At 46.4% G+C, this 20,666-nt stretch overlaps 2 protein-coding genes across 4 annotated transcripts in view; one reads left to right on the top strand and one right to left on the bottom strand.

The window, feature by feature from the left end:
• CDCA7L (cell division cycle associated 7 like) overlaps nucleotides 1–8,135 on the top strand; it is a 45,732-nt gene extending 37,597 nt beyond the window's left edge. For 2 of the 3 annotated variants that reach the window (XM_044246190.1, XM_044246192.1), the window contains exons 4-10: nucleotides 1,364–1,738; nucleotides 3,139–3,210; nucleotides 3,329–3,523; nucleotides 4,386–4,511; nucleotides 5,343–5,492; nucleotides 6,336–6,472; nucleotides 6,936–8,135. In XM_044246190.1, coding sequence (XP_044102125.1) covers nucleotides 1,364–1,738; nucleotides 3,139–3,210; nucleotides 3,329–3,523; nucleotides 4,386–4,511; nucleotides 5,343–5,492; nucleotides 6,336–6,472; nucleotides 6,936–6,966 — 1,086 coding nt within the window. In that variant the 3' untranslated portion in view covers nucleotides 6,967–8,135. The remainder of the gene's footprint in view (nucleotides 1–1,363; nucleotides 1,739–3,138; nucleotides 3,211–3,328; nucleotides 3,524–4,385; nucleotides 4,512–5,342; nucleotides 5,493–6,335; nucleotides 6,473–6,935) is intronic. The other variant, XM_044246191.1, reaches the window with a different exon arrangement.
• Nucleotides 7,798–20,666, bottom strand: part of DNAH11 (dynein axonemal heavy chain 11) — a 324,415-nt gene continuing 311,546 nt past the window's right edge. Inside the window, exons 77-82 of the mRNA XM_044246194.1 lie at nucleotides 17,080–17,322; nucleotides 14,077–14,259; nucleotides 13,874–13,989; nucleotides 9,416–9,528; nucleotides 8,921–9,061; nucleotides 7,798–8,045 (exon numbers count right to left, since the gene is read on the bottom strand). Of these exons, the coding sequence (XP_044102129.1) occupies nucleotides 7,798–8,045; nucleotides 8,921–9,061; nucleotides 9,416–9,528; nucleotides 13,874–13,989; nucleotides 14,077–14,259; nucleotides 17,080–17,322 (1,044 nt within the window). The remainder of the gene's footprint in view (nucleotides 8,046–8,920; nucleotides 9,062–9,415; nucleotides 9,529–13,873; nucleotides 13,990–14,076; nucleotides 14,260–17,079; nucleotides 17,323–20,666) is intronic.

Below are 20,666 nucleotides of genomic sequence, written 5' to 3'. Positions count from 1 at the left end.
TCCCTGCCGAGCAGAGAGCCCGATGTGGGGCTGGATCCGAGGATCCTGGGATCATGACCTGAGCTAAAGGCAGAGGCTTTAACCCACTGAGCCACCCAGGTGCCCCTATTTATTCATTTTCTAAGTAAGCTCCAGCCCAGTGTGCTTGAACTTATGACATAGAGATCGAGACCTGAGCTGAGATCAAGTTGGACACTTAACCCACTGAGCCACCCAGGTGCCCCAATACATTTTTTAGGTTTTGTTTTTTTTTTTCCTTCTTGAAGTAGGCTTCATGCCCAGTGTGGGGCTTTAAGTCACCACCCTGAGATTACGAGTCACATGCTCTGCCAACTGAGCCAGCCAGGTGCCCGTCCTCTGCCTTATTTTTAACTTGAGTCCAGCTAGAATTTGGGGCCTGGGGGAGTCACCGAGGAGGAAGCTGTCATTTACTTCAGTAAATGGTTTTACATAGGCCCGTTGTGGTGCTGCTCCTTGTTCTGCTCACAGTGGCCCTGTTGTCCAGAGTCCCTGAGAGAGGGTCTTTGCATGTGGTAAAGGAAAGATGCCCAGGAGGGGGCCTTGATCTCCATAGTCAAGCCTGTGTCTGCCATTGTTAAGAGTCCCCTGGCATCTGAGATGTCACCTGTCGCACCTGGGTAACATGACCCTGCCATTGCCTTCTGTGTTCTCAGTTGTAAGACTGAGATCCATTTTAATGCCTGAAACCCATATGCAGCAGAATCAAATAATTGGGGGTGAGAGTTTTTTGAGCTTACAGAATGGGTGCCTCACAACAGCCCAAGAGCTGTCTGCCTTGATGTCTCCCTGCGGCTCCATGGGTCGCAGGACAGGGAGAGGACGACCCTGACAGGGAGGACCTGTCATGTCCTGGGGATAAGGCTCCCCCACTGAGCCCATCATCTGCTTGCTCCTCTGTCCTTGGCTGAGGTGAGGTCAGCTCTCCTGTCCCCTCTAGAAGCCCTGTTCCTCGCGTTCAGGGCAGAAGAGTATTTGTCTTCCCCGAGCGCTCCATTGTTACCTGACGCTAACGCTTACACCACGCACAGCCTTTTCTTTGGCCTGTCCTCCAAATACTCTGCTGTTGCGCAGTGGAGGAGCCCTCCTTTGTGAGCGTCCCGCTTGCAGCCCGTGCTCCGAAGGCGGCAGTCCGCCGGGGGCCGGGGCCGGGCCAGAGGGCAGCAGGAGAATGCCTGCTCTCCACCAGATGCCTCAGCAGAGCACCTCAGCCGGAGCTCACAATAGGAAGGGGGAGCTTGCTTCTCGTCTTTTCTCTGCAGTAATGACAGAGTGCTTTTAAATGACATGTTCTGGGAGGCCTGTCACGAAACATGGTCTCTGCTCTTCTCTTTGGTTTTGTTAGCTTGTGGAGTCAGATCTGAGTGATGCAGGTGAGGCATCTTCAGTGAGTGAGGAAGAGGAGGACGACGAAGGAGCAAAGGCTTCACCTAGAAGAAGCAGACCCAGGAGGAGCAGTATCGGTCTTCGAGTAGCCTTTCAGTTCCCCACCAAGAAACTGGCGAAAAAGTCAGACGACAATTCTTCGGAGCCGCCGTTTTCTAGCACACGCTTACAGGACAGTAAAAAAGCCATTCTTGGAAGAAAGAGAAGCTGCAGACAGGGGAAGGAAAGAGAGGATTCGGTCTCGGAGTCCGAGGACGAGTCCAGGGATGAGGGCCAGGAGGGCTCGGATGCTCTGCTGAAGAGGACCATGAACATCAGGGAGAACAAAGCCATGGTAAGGCCCCGCGGTGGGCGGTCCGGGGCTCTGGGGCTCTGGGGCTCTGGGGCTGTCCTGGGAGCTGCGGCAGCCCTGGCTGCCGTCAGGAAGTGTCCCCTGGGTATTGGGTGGCCTTCCTCTCTTCCTGAACCCCCAGCCAGTTGACACTGGATTGGCTGTGGCTTGGAAATAGAAAGCCAGCCCTCGGGACAATTTTCGGCTCCTTGTCCTGGTGCGGTGACCTCTTGCTACTTCCTGTCTATTAGAAAGTTAAGTTTCCACTAGGTGGTGGTATTGGAGAGGGGAGGGCTGAACAGCTGGCAGTTCCCAGCAGAGAGGAGCAGATGCGGACTGGGTGTGGAGGAGCCCACGTAAGGGCTGTGGTGAGCAGCTTGCATCGAGAAGTCCTTTGATGATCCCCTGGGGCTTCAGGACCTCAGATGAGGGAATGCAGGAGGCCTCGGTATTACACTAAGCAGTTGGGAATCGCGTTAATATGTCTTCCCTAGCATGAATGATGACACAAGGGGAAGTCGTTGTTTTGTGTATTTGGTTTTTCTATATTTGGTCACTAACTTGTTGGCTTCGTAATTTTGTATATACAGAATTAGAATTCTGCCATTCAGTTACTTTTAGTATTTTGGAATATTTCTAATATTTTCTTTTTAAAAAACATAATATGATACCGTATATACGCAGCCTTAGATGTCCAGTAAGAAAATAAAGAGCCTCCTTTTGAATGTAGCTTATTCTATGACATATTTGTGATTAGCTAAGGGAAATTTTTAGCACTGTATCTGCATTTTTAAAATAACTACATTTTTAAATTTTTAATGACACCTGTACATTTGTTTAAATCTAAAATTAAAAATCTGAATTGATTGGAATATTAATGCCTGTTATTCGGTGTTCTTAGGTTCTTATGAAAATGGGATTATTTTCACAAATTATTTTTCTAATGAAAAATAAATCAATCTAAACAGGTTTTTTTGAGCTCTAAGTAACTGTCCGAACAGTCAAGTTGAACCTCTTGTTTTGAAACTGACAAAACTTGACTTAGACCTGTGCACAGTGATCTGTTCTAGGGGTCACGCTGCTCGTCAGGGGCCCTGTCAGGAGTCCCACCTCCTCAGCCAACCACCTCATTCCAGGCGCCCGTTCATCATGTGCTGTGACGACCTTTATATATCAAGAATGGGTATAGATTTTACTCCTATGAATGATGATCCCAGCATCTTCCCTCTGGAGGTAGAAATCTTTACGTACGAGGTCAAAAACACAGCAACTGTTGAGACTGTACTTGAACTACTTGAGTCACGTTTCTCATGTTGGCAAAACTGGGGACATGGGAATAAGGTGTTCATGAACGAGGCATGGCAGTGCTGATGTGAGGTCCTCTGTTTTGTTCCGACCCTCAGCTCGCTCAGCTACTGGCGGAACTGAACTCTATGCCAGATTTCTTCCCAGTACGAACCCCGAACTCAGCTTCTGTAAGTAGAACTCCTTTTGTAATTCCTGATGCCAGCGTGGACAGACGGAATCTGTTGCCAGACGGCTTTTATTCAAGGCAGCTCCCCTTCCAGCGGTCTGTGCTCTTCTTGCTTGCAGAAGAAGAGGGCCTCGAGGCGGGCTTTCTCTGAGGGACAGGTCACCCGGCGCACCAACCCGACCCGGAGCGCACGGCCTCCCGAGAAGTTTGCCCTGGAGAACTTCACCGTCTCAGCTGCCAAATTTGCAGAAGAGTTCTACAGTTTCAGGAGAAGGAAGACGATGAGTGGGGTATTTTCTGAGCACCATAAACAGGTTATTCTTGGTCTAAGCCAGTGCTGTGGTTTTGACCCGGCAGGCGTGCCGCTGTGTGGGCATCACGTTCCCAGGCAGCGCTGGTGTTCCGGGACCACGCTCAGGGAAGAAACCCCCCCCTACTCCCACCTGAGCTGTAGGCTGGAGAGTGCCCTCCACCTCAGCCGAGCAGAGTTGCTGCTCAGGGTTAAGACCCTCAGCTTAATCTGCCGGGGAGGCAACAAAGGCCCATCCAGTCTGCCTTGTGGTTTTGCTGGTGGGAAAGGGCAGTGATTCCTCCTCGCTTTTCAGTTTTAGGACAGGGTGTGTTAAGTGCTTTCAGAGTCTGGAGCGAGAAACTAGGTCCTTCCCATTTGCAGGTGTGGCTGTTCACTATGGTTCACTCCCGTCCTCACAGAGTTTATAGCTGCTGCTGCTGACGATTTCTTGGCCAGGGAAAACCTGGGCTGCTCATTTACTATTGTATCACCGTACGGTGAAGGCAGCTGGCCCCGTGCCTGTGGCAGGAGCTCCGTCATGAGTGATGCCAGGGGAGTAGAAGGAGTAGAAGGGGAACATGGTTAACATTATGGTCTAGAGCTTTGTGAGTGAGAAATGATTTTTTTTTTTTTTTAAGATTTTACTTGAGAGAGAAAACATGAGCTGGGGGGTGGGGAGTTGGCACAGAGAGGGAGAAGCAGACTCCCCACTAAGCAGGGAGCCTCATGTGGGACTGATCCCAGGACCCTGAGATGAGGACCTGAGCTGAAGGCAGAGGCTTAACCGCCTGAGCCACCTAGGTGCCCTCAGAGTGTGAAATTTTTATGTGTTTTTTAACCAGTCAAAACAGCTTATGCCGGGTTCTGCTTTGTTCATTTTACAGGGGAAATGCCAGGGGTACAGACGGCGTCACCGAATATCATCTTTTCGGCCAGTGGAGGATATCACTGAAGAGGACTTAGAAAATGTTGCCATAACTGTTCGAGATAAAATCTATGATAAAGTTCTGGTAAATTATATATAACAAATAATTTGCATGATTGTGATTCTAATGGGGAGTCTGAGGCAGTGGTATTTGAAATCTTGCATTGTCTTTAAACTATAGCTGGGCTCATACCCCCAGGCCTTCTCCCCTCTGACAGGAAGGGTCAGCTGTGACTGGGAAGGGGAAGCCGCTTGGTGTAGGAATTCTCGGGCAAGGTCTCTGGGGGATGCATATGATCTTTGGGAAGGCAGGCATACAGTTTGGAAAAGCGCATTTAGAATAGTCACATTTTAAGTAGTCTTTAGAGTGTTTATGTTTTAAACAGTGGAAAAACACACTGTAGGGTGACTGTGGGGTTTTTTGTGTGTGTGTGCTTTTTGATTCATATAGCCATAGGAACTAGTTTGACAGAGTATCTTCAGTCAGTAGGAAATGGGTTAAATATTTTTTATTAAACAGTGATTCGGAGGGAGGCTTCATGGTGGTATGCATTTTTTTTTTTTTTTTTAAAGATGAGGCAGTGTCCTATTAAGGTAGTAAGAGGATTTTACTTGTCAGCATTTTAACACCAAGAAATTGTATTCTGAAAAGACCCAGATTCCCGGAAGCGAGGCCAGAGCCCTGTGTTGCCGCCTGAGACTCATGGCCACTGGGCCCCTGACACCATCTGTGGGCTCTTCCTCCCCTGCCTCACGGCTTTCTGCTGGTCCCTCTGATCTTGTCCTTCCTTCCGGTCTTCTAGACAGGGCAGTGGTTTGTGCCAAAGAGGCCATGCTGCTTCATGCCCTAACAAGCGTACATGGCCGCATGTGGCCTTGTGGGTATCACCCTCTAAATCCCGTCTTCCTCCCTCAGGGCAACACCTGCCACCAGTGTAGGCAGAAGACCATCGACACCAAGACCGTGTGTCGGAACCAGAGCTGCGGCGGTGTGCGAGGACAGTTCTGCGGGCCGTGCCTGAGGAATCGCTACGGGGAGGATGTGAGATCCGCGCTGCTGGACCCGGTAGGAGTCGTGTTCGCTTGTGATGAACTGTACTGGCAGAGAGAAGCAGGTGGAACGAGGGGCTCCTCGGGCCCTGTTGGGGACCGGTAGCTGCAGTGCGCTATCCCCACGACCCAGCACGCGGGAGGAAATGAAAAGTACAGCTTCCTTCTGGAATGAGCACGCGGGCCGGTATGACAGAGGCGATGTCTGCAGGGGTCAGAGCCACACTTTTTTACAGTTCTGATTTCAAAGGTGGACCTGTGTGCTCTCCTGCAGCAGCGGGGTTAGCTCGGGCAAAGCTCGGGGCAGGGAGGTCACTGTGGAGAGTGCTTCTGGCGTGCCGGGCCCTGGTCTAAGGTTTTTTTTCTCTGTTGATGTGGTTGGCTAGTTCGTTTAACCTAGCCAAGTAGGTATATACCCTCCCTGTTCCTCAGGTCCTTCTGTAAAATGAGATAATAGTATGATTAAGATCCATACACTTGAACCTGGGCAGTCTGGCTCCGGAGCCTCTGCCCTCAGTTTGCCCCTGGCCGATGGATGTGGGGTAAACAGGTACTGTCCCCAGTGGGCAGACGAATCTAAACAATTCCGGTGAAGAAGTGGTTTAGGAAGAGCTCGAATTCACACCTCAGTCTTACTGCTCTTTTGTCCTCCTCAGATTCTGCACAATTGCTGGTTGGGTTTCTGCCCATGCGGCACCCTGGGTGGTCAGCCTGTCTGGGCCTTGAAACAGGTGGAGGAGGGAGACCCATGGGGTCACCGTGTGCTCTTTCCTAGAAGACACATGGGACTCTAGGCTGGAGGGGCGGTGGTGGGGGGGTGGGCCCCAGCGCAGAGGTCACGGGGACACCGTTCTTCCAGGACTGGGTGTGCCCTCCCTGCCGCGGGATCTGCAACTGCAGCTACTGCCGGAAGCGGGACGGCCGCTGTGCCACAGGGATCCTCATCCACCTGGCCAAGTTCTACGGCTACAATAACGTTAAGGAATACCTGGAGAGGTGAGTGTCCCACAACAGAAGCTGAGATCCCAGCGCCGGCAGAGGCTTGAGTGCCACCCATTCCCTGTCTGCTCACGTGGCAGCAGCTCAGGACTGTTGTTTGCCTTGTTAGGATGTTCCCTCCTTTGCTAGAATTTTCATCTGGGCACTGCCTGTTTCCCCCTCGTTGTGGAAAATGGGGAGCAGCAGAGACGGTGCAGGCCGAGCAGGGTGTGGTGGGTGGTGTGCTCCGGGGAGGCTGTGCTCACCTTCTGGTGCTGAGAAAACAGCCCCGAAGTCCAGAGCTCCATTCTGGAGTGAGGCTGGGGGCTCCTGGGGCCTGCCTGCAGGGTCTCCTCTCTTGGAAGCAGGACGAGGCAGGACCGACCTTGCATCCAAGATCCGGGCTTGGGCTCCCCACTCTCCATGAGGGGTTGAGCCTAGGATGCACCTTGTATATGCCTCCGTCCCCTCTGTCTTTCAGCTTACAGAAGCAGCTGGTGGAAGACCATTAAGAGAAGAGCCAGCCCGCTCACCGTAGAGCACGCCGGCCAGCCCTGCCATGCCACTTGTGCCTAAGATTTCTTACCATTGTGTTTTTATACAGAAATTCTTTGTAGACCTAAATGCTATTTTTTTTTAAGATTGTCTAAAAAGATTTCTCAGGAAGATGGCACAGCAGAGGAATCTCTATACTTGTATCCGCAGGCCCCTACATATATTGAATTGTTTAAAAGAACCTGCTTATGATGAAAAAAAAGCAGTTTAAATGGGGTGGAGTTAAAGTCCAGGTAAGTTCCAGAGAAAACATTGTATAAGCAGCTCTTGCCTTTGACACTGTTTATCTGTGTGGCCTTGATCTTTACCTCTAGTCCAGGACCACACAGTTAACCCTTCTCTGGGTCATTGGAATTTGTGGAAGAATGTTCTCCTAAATTATAAAGTGCAATTATTCATAGATCTTGTGAGTACTAGAGTTTTATTTTTATGAAAACTTGAATGAACAGAAAGTAGACTGTCACCTTCACGACACTGGAGGCCGTGGGGCCCTGCTGGCCGGCGGGAACGGCTGCCCCTTCATTCAGGAGTCACCTGCTGCCAGACTGTAAGAATGTCAGGGCTCACTTTTAATTTAAAAAAATTTTGTTTAATGTCTGCAAGAGCTAAAATTCCCCTTCACTGATGGGGAGACTTTATTAAGGATTGTGTTTAAACAAAATTAAGGCATGTTAAAAATTAATGTACGTTACTTCAAAGTTATCTAAGTGGGAGGGAGGTTTGGTAGCTCTCAGTAAAGTAAATTAATGTGTATGGACCCCAGTGACCATCCTGGCTATGGCCCGTTTTCATGCTTCAAGCAGCAGAGCCACACCGGCCAGGACCCACTTGGTGGTCTTATCTTGGCTTTTCAGCCGGAAGGTCCACACATAGTTAGAGCCCCTCATTTTGGTTTTATACACGGGACATTCATACGTGTGTTTGGTTTCCTGTCTGTCCGCGGGGATGGCTTTGGCAAAGATGACGGGCATCACCGATGTGACCTCCTGGAGGCAGGCTTCTGCAATGGTTCCTGACTGTGTGTCCCATCGGGCACCTACCGAGAAAACACAAGAGTTGCAAGAATGTGGCATGTGGGTACCACTCCTCTCCTGTTGGAGGCAATAAATGTTTGGTTTGGCAGTTACTTCTTGTCAGGAGCTTTCTTGCCACGGGGGGGGGGGGGGGGGGGGGGGGGCTGGTAAGCAGGGCTCCACACCTCAGCTTTCCTTTGAAAAAACTACATTGAAATTCAAAAGGTCTAAAATTTGCATGAAAACAGATTCTATAGGAATCCAGGCACAGTATAGCTAATGAATTTGTTCTCAAAACAGTGTGACTGTCTCTAATTCAGCACATTCCCTCTTAATCCCCTTTAGAGATTCTAAGGGCTTAAAGAAGTCTTGTAGTAAAATAGCAGTGAAGTTGGTTTTTTTAATTAAGATTTTTGAATTAAATCTGCATCTACATCTCGTGTTAACACCACAGAGTAAGTTAAGGCCTACGCTGAATTGACAGCCATCACCCTAAATGCCTTAAGATTGGGCTGACCTTGAACACAGAACCTGGTATAAAGTTTTGTGAAACTAGGAAATGAGGTAAGCAAGCACTAGAGAAAAGTGACTGCTGAGGAGTGGAGTGAACAAGGGCAAATGCCAAGCCAAATTTAAGAACGGGCCTTCAGGGGCGCCTGGGTGGCTCAGTGGGTTAAAGCCTCTGCCTTCAGCTCAGGTCATGATCCCAGGGTTCTGGGATCGAGCCCCGCATCGGGCTCTCTGCTCAGCAGGGGGCCTGCTTCCTCCTCTCTCTCTGCCTGCCTCTCCTCCCACTTGTGAGCTCTGGCAAATAAATAAATAAAATATTAAAAAAAAAAAAAAAAAAAGAACGGGCCTTCAGGTACTACCCCTACATGGGCTCCTCGGGGTAGCTTACCTTCCAGGACGAGCCCGTGGAGATAGGCACCTTCCCGTGGAGGATGGCCATAGTCTTCCTTCGTTTTCTTGGTGACATCAACAGTCAAGCTCATTTTATCCAGTGGCCACCCATTTTTTCGGGCCATGGTCTGCATGATTGCTGTGGGAGGACAAGGAGGAGGTGGTGTGAAGGTTCACAGGAGCCGCTGGTGAGCCGGCCACAGCCACCGCCCTGTGACACGCTCCTGGCCCTCAGTGGGGCATGGGGCTGCGCTAGACCAGTGCCGGCAAATGCCTGCAGGACACCTGCCCTGCTCTTGTGGAAGAACTTTACTGGGACAGCCATGCGCCGTGGTTACTTGTCACCTGGTTTGGCGCTGGCGTGGCAGAGTGGAGCCACTGGGACGGAGCTCACGTGGCCCTTCCACTTGGAATTTTCCTCCCTCTCTGGGCCCCTTTGCTGGCCCCTGCGTGAGCCCTGGAGAGCAGGGCAAGAGGGGCCGGCAGCCCTTACCAGTTAGGAAGGACTCAGGGTTGAAGAAGCCGGAAAGCCACACCACAGCTGGGAGGGCAAGATCGTGGGTCCAGGTTTCGAGTTCCCGGCACCGTGAAAGGAGGTCATTAAACCTAGTAAACGCAAGGCAGGGAGACACAAATGTGCTTTTTAGTACGAGTTTTCTAATCAGCTGAGGTAGATTCAAGGGAAGATGGGACAGATGCACCACTGATAACCAAAAACATCCTTAGATTTGCAAAACACTGTTCCTATACTCTGAAAAACAATCTGAGGGGTTTGAAGTGGCGGGGGGTGGGAGGTTGGGGTACCAGGTGGTGGGTATTATAGAGGGCACGGCTTGCATGGAGCACTGGGTGTGGTGAAAAAATAATGAATAATGTTTTTCTGAAAATAAATAAATTGGAAAAAAAAACTCAATTTTGTTTCCTGTTGAAATTTTGTAACTATTACCATTAGGGACAGGAAACATGGGAATGTGGAAAATTCATGTCAACCTACTGAGTGACTTTAGGGATGGGTGGTGATCCCACATAGGTAGACTGTGGACAGGATTCGAGAAGGCAGGGGAAGGCTGCTGGGAAGGGCGGGGACAGTACCACTGTGGCTGTGGTCTTCCCACTAACAGTTGTCACCTGAAGAAGGGAAGACAGGTAATGAAGAGAAACAGCACCTCCCAGCCTCTATCTTCCTGTGGTTTGAGAAAGTGCTGGTTTTACCAGGATCTGAACTCATCAGCACAACAATTATGCAAGGGAGGCTACGGGAAAATGACTCTCTGATAAAATCAAACACATCAAGCCTTAAAACGTAAAATTGAGGGCTGCCCGAAAGAAAGGGAAGATGGAACAGAGGTATGCGATGGAAGACAGCTGGAAGACAGCGCCAGGATCGAAGACAGCGCCAAGATCAAAGCCAGCAGGCAGTTCCCCAAGGGGATGGGACACCCAGGCTAGCTCCCAAGTTTTCTGGGACCTGGTTGGGTTAAGGGTTGCAAAAGCAGCAGGGATGATGTTCTCGGAGAAACCTGGGTCACTGCCAGGAAAATCCCTGCTCTTAGAACGTGGCCCTTGTCTGCCCAATTTAAATTCTTTGAAATAGTTGCTTTAGGGAAAACCTACTTGAAGACAGGAAGGTGAAGAACAGGAAGAGATAGGAAAAGAAAAGACTTTCCATCTAAAGATGTTGCCACAAGGGGATAGGCATTGTAGCCAATTTCCAGTAGATTTTTAAACAAAAATGATTGCTTGTTCAAGTAGGATTAAGGTTTGGAAGGTAAGAAAAAGGACATTAAGTAGAAAGAGTTCAGAGTAAGCATTTTAAAATGAAATGGGAAAAAGATTTGAAACAGTTCTAGGAAATTTGAGTTTTTCTCAATTACAAATTTGACTCTGAAATTGGACATGCCATGTTTCAGGAGAATTAGGCAATGAATAATCAATACTAAGATACAGCTTAATACAGACTGAAGACGGAATCCTCCCAGGGAAACAGTCTTTTTTCCCTTTGAGTCTGCTGCAGACACCCCCACAGCAGCATTTGATCAGAGAATGCTGTGCTGCCTACAAAGCTGCCAGCAATAATAAGGTTAATTTTTTTTTTTATAACCAGCCAGCCTGTCATTTGAATATAAAGACAACTGATTATATGGCATAAAAAACTTGTACCAAATCCAACAAACAAGAAGGCTGATAACCTAGCAAATAAACGTTAAGAAGAATCTGGGGGGAAAAAAAGACTCTTTGATAGGTTTACACTCCTAAGAAACTAGAGTAGTAGTCACAAAAACAGGAATTTATGAAACCAAGACTGATACTTCCCCTGCCCCCATATAAAGAACATGGAATTGAAAATTGGTTTTGGACAATGAAATGTTAAAGGGCAAGGGGAAACAGTAAACTGGAAAAAATGGAGTTCTCTTCCTCCCCACCCTGCCCCTGCCCCACTGGACCAATGAAATCAACCAGGGTACAGCAGAACAAGACAACAGATTGAAAATAGAAGATTTCAGGTAGGTAAATACAATGAAGACAACAGGGGAAGGCAGTATTGGGAGCGCACTAAGCATTTTTCAGAGTGGAGGCAACAGGCAGGCCTACACATTACAACCACACGGTACTAATGGGGATATGTTTTAATAAAAGTCCACACCTAAATAAAGGAGTAAAGTTGCAGAACATCAAAGATGAAGAGAAAAATGTTAAAAATGTCCCAGAGAAAAGAGATTAGCTGTGAAGTGATGACAGGTACATTTACAGTCTTATTGGTTATAATAAATGCCAGCAAACAATGGAGTTACCAAACCACAGGGCTGAGAGAAAATCATGGTATCCTAGAATTGTACATGTAGGTAAACTATGGAGCAAGAGTGAAGAAAATTCAGACACACAAAGAGTCCTGTTTACTCCCCACCACAAAGCCCTGTTGTATATCTTGTCCTTTAGCAGGTAAGAGGACCCAGAACAAAGGAGCCCAGAATGAGATATAAAAAGCAACAATGAACAAAGAAATCAATGTATGTTGCTAAAGTGAAAATAATTGACTAAAAACAAAACAAAAATACTATGGTTTAAAGTAAGGTTGAATTACAGTTGCAGACCAGAAGAGGCTGATGTTCAGAGGGAGGTTAAAAGTGTTGACTTTACATTGTGTTAGAAAAATCAAGTGTGGGGCGCCTGGGTGGCTCAGTGGGTTGAGCCGCTGCCTTCGGCTCAGGTCATGATCTCGGGGTCCTGGGATCGAGTCCCGCGTCGGGCTCTCTGCTCAGCAGGGAGCCTGCTTCCTCCTTCTCTCTCTACCTGCCTCTCTGCCTACTTGTGATCTCTCTCTGTCAAATAAATAAATAAAATCTTAAAAAAAAAAAAATCAAGTGTGTAGGTTACAATGTAAAGTGTCTCTGCTAAAATAACAGGAACTGTACAGGGATAAATATGCAATAAAGAAAACTATTAGGGGGCGCCTGGGTGACTCAGTTGGACATCTGACTCTTGATACCTGCTCTGGTCTTTATCTCAGGGTCCTGAGTTTAAGACCCACGTTGGGCTCCACACTGGGCATGGAGCCTACTTTAATAAAGGAAAAGTCAGGGGAGGGGAAAGGAACCCAGACAAACGGACAGAAGCTGGAAAAAAATTGGAATAAATGAAAAATACAGAAATCAAAAAGCACAAAATAAGATGGAAATGACTCCCAAAATTACATTATAAAACTTAAGTGTAATATAAATATTTTTAATTGGAAATACAAAATCTGATTTTGGACATCCATAGCGTTCACAGAAATCCAGTGAATAGCTCTGTTCACTCTTGCCCCACCATGGTTATTTGCTGTCATCTGTGTCCCTTCCACATTGCCCCTTCCAATATGTTTGCACACATCCCACACAGCCAACACCTGGCTGCCTGGATGGCAGTTCTAAGGTGCAGTCATTTGAAAATTTTTCTAAAGATTCTGTTTTTTTTAAGTAATCTCTACGCCCAACATGGGGCTTGAACTCACAATCCAAGAGTTGCATGCTCTATCAACCAAGCCAGCCAGGTGCCCCTCATGTGGAATTCTGATGGAACTTTCCAGTTTAAGGCTCGGAGTAGCATTCTGGTTCATAGAAAAAAGATGGGAAAGGAAGAAAAAAAATTCTGGTACTGGAGAATACAGGAATAGAGAGAATCTTTGAAACTTCCTATGTTGACTACAAAAGCCAAGGAGCAGTTGGAGAGAGCACTGTCCATCAGGGAACTGTGAATTTCGGTCCTGGAATCTGGAACAGCTCTGCACTCACAACCATACACCCAAGCAGTCAGCTTTCCTGTATACTCAACCAGAATCTTTTTCATTGTTGTTGTTTTTAAAAGATTTCATTCATTTATATGCCAGAGAGAGAGAACATAAGCAGGGAGAGCAGCAGGCAGAACAGATGGAGAAACAAGAAGTCCGATGTGGGACTGGATCCCATGATGCTGGGATCTTGACCTGAGCCAAAGGCAGCCACTGAACCTACTGAGCCACCCAGGCGCCCCTCTACTATAATCTTTTCAAAGTTAGCTATGATATGGCATTGGTAATCACTAGCTTCGAAAATAAGCATATGAAATAACAGGAAAGCAAACTCAAGTTGCCTCCCATGGCCATTTAAATAATAATGAAGGAATGGTTACCTGCATTTTCCTGATGATAAACTGAGACACTAGGAAGATCAGGTATTTTGTCCAAGATCAAACAATAACTAAGGAAGGGGCAGCATGTGACTCCTGCTTTGACCCTAACTTTTCACTGATCTTTGCCTTTAAAGCAACACATGGAAAAGACTCCAGTGAAAGTGGTGGCGCTCTGTTTGCACGACCACAGGCCAGTAAACTCACTAAGTACACTCTTCACAGCTGCTCCAACACGACAGGAACTGAGAGCACCCAGCCAGCAGCCCGGCAGATACTGGCCGGGGGCCTGGGAGGGGCAACTCACCACTGCGCCAGGCCGTAGGTGGATGGATAAGCCAGTCTGCTCCAAGTGTCTGGGACGGTGTCGTAACTCAGCTGGGACTGCTGGGCTTCCATCTCAGCAGAGAATGGCAGCTCCCCCTGGCACGGAGAAGAGAGGCCACACAGTCAGTGTCCTCGGACGTGGGGAAGCTTTCAAACTGACCGCTTTTAAACTTGTAAACTTACCTTGCAACCAAGGTCTAACTGTTGAAGCGACACACGGATTTCCTGCAGGAGAATATTCATCCTTTCACACTCTTGGAAGCAAACAAGAACATAGGGGCTTCTGTTGGTGCTTTTTTGCATTATCTCCGCCATGTTGAACTCTTCTGGAAGTTTCTCCAAAATGTCATCCAAGATATTCCTAACCTTAAATCATTAACACACAAGATTTAGCTCCCCTGTGTTTCATTTTTAGTCACAGGAACCATGCCCTTGACATTTCAAAGAAGTCCCAGAATATATTCCACCACTCCCAAAGATGCCTGCTAAGGCCTTTAAGAGAGACCCACTACTCGCTGGATATGGGCGGACATGCACTGTGGACGAGCTCAACTGCTTCTGTATCAAGGCAGCCCCTCCCCTTCTGCAGATCCCACTGGAAAGGAGCTACTCTTTGTCTGCAGTTTATTCGCTGTCAGCGTTTAGGGAATCCAAGAACTGTCATCATCATCTACGTTTCACTTGTATGCAAAGATGGAATCAGAGGAAGTAGAATCCCAACATTTAGGTACTATATTTGGTAATGTTCTGCTAATTGAAAAAGAAAAAAAAATTTTGAAAAGTCACATGAACCAAAAATGCCCTTTAGGCTTGAGCTAATTCTGGTGAGTCTATGATGTGGCCCTCCCAACTGACATAGCCTGAAATTTTAGGAGCAATTTGGATCCACATTTCTAATACCAAGGGAGCCTCTCTGTCTTCTTTAATTACTGCCTTGAAGAAATAAAAGATTTATAAATTAAAGATGGGAAAATGTATGTAGTACTTCAATGTACATATTTTTTCTCATCTTTTACTGGACTGGGGAAAACCAATGAATACCTAAAATGGACAAAAGATTTATGAGTACTGCCTGTCTTCAGCCTCAGGCAGCTTTCACTCTTTCCTTGCTTTCTTGCACTACTGACTGTGGTTCTGGAAGCCTAATCCCAAATTGCTTTAGCACCCTGGCAGGTTATTTTTCAGGTCCTGAAATCTTAAACTCACCTGCAGCATCTTTAGAAAGAATGAAACAGTATAGTAGGCAGGTTAGGTAAAAGAATGGCTTTTGGAATTAGCTAGAGTTTGGTTTCCTTCATTGTCCCTTTCTAGCAGTCTGACAAGTCCCCTAAACTTAAATCTGGAATAGGGATCCTGATACTACTTGAAGCTATTAAGTGGCTTATTTGTAAAGCACATCCTTTACTGCCTAGCATATAGTAAGCATCCAAAAGAGTCATTGCCACAATCTGTTTTCCTGTTCACTGTGTTGAGGCATCTACAGATTATTTGCTTCGCAGTTTCTGGTTTAATAGACGGCTTCTTTGTTGGAAAGATCAAAGCCCCAAAACTAAATGAAGACTTCATCCATCTCTCTGCTTCTATTGATAGAAAAAATAGAAAGCTTTTTCCAAATGGATGAACGTTTCCTTTTTTATCTTAAAAAACAAAACAAAATGACAGTTGTGCCTGGGTGGCTCAGTGGGTTAAAGCCTCTGCCTTCAGCTCGGGTCATGATCCCAGGGTCCTGGGATCGAGCCCCACATCAGGCTCTCTGCTCAGCAGGGAGCCTGCTTCCCCCTTCCCCCTCATCCCCCTGCCACCTGCCTGCCTCTTTGCCTGTGATCTCTATCAAATAAATAAACAAAATCTTAAAACAAACAAACAAAGAGGTCTAACAATCATACAAGGAAAATGTTAGTATATAGAATAAAACACCCCACAACAAATTCTAAAGCCTCTAAATGACAACCAAGGGCCTCAGCAAATGGCCCTATTTCAAGAAATAATATGAAAATTCCTCAGATCTCACTATAATTAAATCTGATGGTTAGTGTGTTCCAACAACCTGAATCCTTGTCAGTCGAATCCTGATTAAATTGTGAGGGAAATGAGGGCTAATTTATCTGGGGGAAAAATAAACTAAATGTAAAACCAAATAAGACTTGATGTCTGTTTCTCATCCCTGTCGTTCTAGGATAATACATACCTTCAAAAGAATAATGCCAAAAGAAAAAAGAAATAATGCCAATCTCCCAAGATAATGTAAAAAAGACACCATGACAAAATGACAGAGCCAAAAACACAGCGTGAAAGGCAAGTCACAGATTTGGAGATGTTTGCAATACAGCCATCTGACAAAGAATGTACAATGAGAATAGAGTCCTTACAAATCTGTGAGAAAAACACTGACAACTAAGAAACGGGCAAGCAGCTGGAACAGGCACTTCATATAAGATTACATCTAGATGGCCAAGGTCATAGGAAAAGATGCTCAGCCTTAGTCCTTGACTAGGAATGCAGAGTTAAAACCAGAATGAATTAGTACTGCTAACACAACCCCAAGGATGGAGAGCAAATGAAATGTGCACACTGCTGGCGGGAGTGTAAGTGGTACAGACACTTCTCAAAACTGTTTGGGAATATCTACTGAAGCTACACATTACACCCCACAATCCAGCCATTCCACTTCTGAGGAAAGGGGGTGAGGAATATTGGAGAACACCTCTGGGAGTTGCCTGTACCGGTTGACAAAAGACTCCAAGAATGTTCATGGCTGTGATAAGTCAAAACAGTGAAAGACTAGAAATAACCCAAACATCCATCTACTATAGAATGAATTAAAGCATGAACTATATATGTGTACAATAGAATACTAGACAAAAATGAGCCACTGGTCCACACAACAATACAGACGAATCTCGTAAATGTAACATGGAGTGAGAGGGGCTGCATGTGCACCAGGACGTACTGAAGGAATGCATCCATTTGACACACAGAGGCAAAGCTTGTCTGTGCTGATAGAGGTCAGGTTTGGGCAGAGGCAGAGGGATAGACTGAACCCAAGTGTTGGAAATGTTAAGAATTTTCACCTGGGTGGTGATAATATGGGTCTATGGAAAGGGAAAAAGCCATCGAGTGGTCCACTTAGATCAGTACACTCACTGTGCACATGTTACAGCGCAACAGAAAACAGAGACCGCCTACCTTCTCTTCCGCGGACTGCCCCAGCTCCTCACTGACAAGCGCATTCCTGGGCTGCAGCTCCAGCAATGTTCTGAAGAGCGTGTTGGACATCACCGTCAGGAGTTCTAGCTCAGCGTTTGCGTGGAGGCCGTACAGTGCCGGGCTTTCTGGAGGCAGCTTCTCCTCTATGTACTGATGGTAGCCTGAGTAATCTAGGTTAGGTGGGGCTGCAAATCCCGGTGCCAGCATGAACTCCTCTTCAATCTTCAACCACAAAGGGAAAAAGCCCGTTATGACAAGTATAAATGGAAATCACTCTTTGCATCCCAAGACACTTTGAGAACATGCTGGGTAGGAATGTCCAGTGCAATGCTGCACGGGGAGCAGGCTCTCTAAAATGTTTCATGATGCTTTTGTAACCCATTTTTTGCCCCGTGGAGGGCACCAGGCTGACCTCTGGTGGGGGTGGGGGGGAGGGGGTAGTCCAAGGAACACACATGAATCCTTGCCCCCAGAAGACAGAGTCTGCAGTTTGCTTGGAGCAACAGGATCCACGCACATGAAAGGCCGACTGGGTTCTGACCCATCTACTGCGTGATCACCCCATCACGTGCTCCCCATCAGTGACTGTCCCAAACCTCTGCAAACATTCTGCAGAGAGAAACTGAGACTCAGAGTAATCCCCCACCGCCGCCCCCCAGGCAAGAGGTCTGATTTACATCTTCATTCTGCACGCACTTTCTATGACTCTCTAGGCTTTGCTTTCCAAATGTACATACTTTTCCACAATAGGGCTTCGAATTATTTGATATGTGATACATACACATGTTATAAACACAGTTCCATGTACATATACTGAAAAACAGGACTGTGCATATGTAACATTGTACAGGGCAGAATATATAGATAATCCTATCAGTGCTGCCTCCTTACCTTTGAGCTACTCGGGACAGAGCCCATGTTGCTCATCTCAAGATCCACAGACCCTGGGACCGCTGCTGGCACATACTGGTGCTCACTGAATGAGGCACAGGTGCTTAATGAACAGAAGGCTGGCATGATGAGGCATTGATCATGCCCATCTACTTCATTAAGGCTGGGGCAGTGGGTAGACATTCCATGTAGAGGAAGGTTCTTAACAAAGGCAATGAAGAGCACCACCAAACCTGGACATGTGAACGCGGTTCCTCAAAACATAGCAAAACAATTTATGCACCTGGTCCTCTCACCAAACATAAACTCAGTCAAGTGCTTAGAATTTTCTGGATCATTCAGCATCATCTCAAATCTTTTCTCAATTGTTTTTTAGTTCCCAGGGGCCATAACCACCTCTGTTTTCCTTTTCCCAATCTCTCTTGCTATCAATTCTGTCTCGATGTGCTTAAATGGACAGTGGGGTACTTTAAAAATCACTTACCGAATGTAGCTCCTTTATGCCTGGATTTTCTAAATCATGTTCTGAAATTGGGATTCCTCTAATTGTATATGTTATGCCATTGGTCCCCTCTCTCTCACCCGGAGACAAAGTAGATATTCGCAGATTGTTACTGGATACTAGGTACTCACCACCTAGTGTAGCCTAACAAGCCTCTGGAGTGTAAAAGTTTCATCTATCCTAGTTCTTAAGAAACTCCAAGTCTGATGAGGACAAAGGAAGTGATTTTCTACACAACCAGGTCAGCTGTGAGTACTGACAGTTTGTTCCTTCTCAGACCTGCCATCGCCGGTTTCCCAGAGGGCCTGTGTCCTTACTGACGATGCTCACTGGTGGCTGTGAACTCCAGAAGGCGTTTTAAATATTGGAGTTGGCACTTGTTCTGCACTAGGAAGAGTTCCAAGTTAAGCTACTCTTTCATTTCGTGAGAAACAAGAGCAACTTGGACCATCTCCCCGCCAGTATCTGTTAGCATGGTTTATTTCACTCATTTATCTGTACTTTCTAGCACTTCATTTTTAGAAATCAGACTAATCCATTTCTTTTTTCTTTAAATATTTCATGTATTTATTTGAGAGGCAGTACACACACGCACAAGCAGAGGGAAGGGCAGAGGGAGAGAGAGGGAGAAACAGGCTCCCTGCTGAGCAGAGGGCCCGATGCAGGGCTCGATTCCAGGACCCTGGGATCATGACCTGAGCTGAAGGCAGATGCTTAACTGCCTGAGCCACCAGGGTCCCTAAGAATAATCCATTTCAATCTCACCTATTCAAGGTGACCGAAACAAAACTGTGGGGGAGATTTTAACTTGTATTATGAGTCTATGAGATAATTTATTCAAAACAGAGATATGGGCACAAAATACAAATAATGAAACCAGAAATTAGAATACATATATACAAACCAGACTTTGGTCCCTGCAAACAAGGACTTGATCTTCCCTGTAAGGGATCACTAGACTGTTGAAAGAAATCTTAAAAGCCAGTTAAATTGTCCTTCCATGAAAGACAGAAAGTTAAAAACAGAGTTTCAAGCAAAGAAACCAAGAAGTGGAACTGCTTACAAATGTTAAAACGCCATGGGGACTAGAAGGAGCAAGGAGGGCCTGCTCCTATAGTGCTGGTGGGAACGCAAATGGTCTGTACTTTCTGGAGAGACAGTTAAGCAGTCTTTTTACAAACATGGGAAGAATGCTTTTATATGTTCGTTAATGAGCAAAACACAAGAAAACCACAACGGAAAGGCAAAGGCTTGAGGTTTCTGGTCAGCCAGACATGGTGCAGTTCCCATCCCTGAGTAGGTTGGTGGCTGGAGGCCTTAAAATATGACAGTTTATCTGAGTTTCAGTCTCATCAGTGAAATATCACTCTTACTAGCGACCTAATGATCATGACTGGGAATTTAATGACCATATATGCAAACAGCTAAGCATGTAAGTAGGCTTTGATGTTAGTTTGGGTCTTTTCTGTGTCCTGGGAATAGACATGATTATTTCAAACATATTCTGATTTTCTGGGAGGAAACACAACCTGAGGAATGTTCCACTGTACATTCCTACTGTGATGTCAAACAGGCAAAGTTCGAAAAATGAGTCTTTGTTCATGTAGGTGTTTACCTGTTCTCTTTCTCCTTTAAGAAAACTGTAAAGGGACTAGTGAAAAGAAGGGCCATCTGTACCCAAATATTCATAGCAGCAATGGCCACAGTTGCCAAACTGTGGAAAGAGCCAAGATGCCCTTCAACAGACGAATGACTAAGGAAGATGTGGTCCATATATGCAATGGAGTATTGTGCCTCCATCAGAAAGGATGAATACCTAACTTTTCTATCAACATGAATGGGACTGGAGGAGATTATGCTGAGTGAATAAGTCAAGCAGAGACAGTCAATTATCATATGGTTTCACTCACTAGTGGAGGATAAGGAATAACATGGAGGACATTAGGAGAAGGAAAGGAAAAGTGAGTTGGGGGAAATTGGAGGGGAAAACAAACCATGAGATACTGTGGACTCTGAGAAACAAACTGAGAGTTTTGGAGGGGAGGGGTGAGGGTTGGGGGTTAGGGTGAGCCTGGTGGTAGGTATTAAGGAGGACATGTATTGCATGGAGCACAGGGTGTGGTGCATAAACAATGAATCTTGGAACACTGAAAAAAATTAAATTAAAAAAAAA

Source organism: Neovison vison, chromosome 4 (assembly GCF_020171115.1).
Source record: "Neovison vison isolate M4711 chromosome 4, ASM_NN_V1, whole genome shotgun sequence".
Classification (NCBI taxonomy): domain Eukaryota; kingdom Metazoa; phylum Chordata; class Mammalia; order Carnivora; family Mustelidae; genus Neogale; species Neogale vison.
The sequence above is the reverse complement of the archived record's forward strand: the minus strand, read 5'-3'. Positions and strand labels throughout refer to the sequence as shown.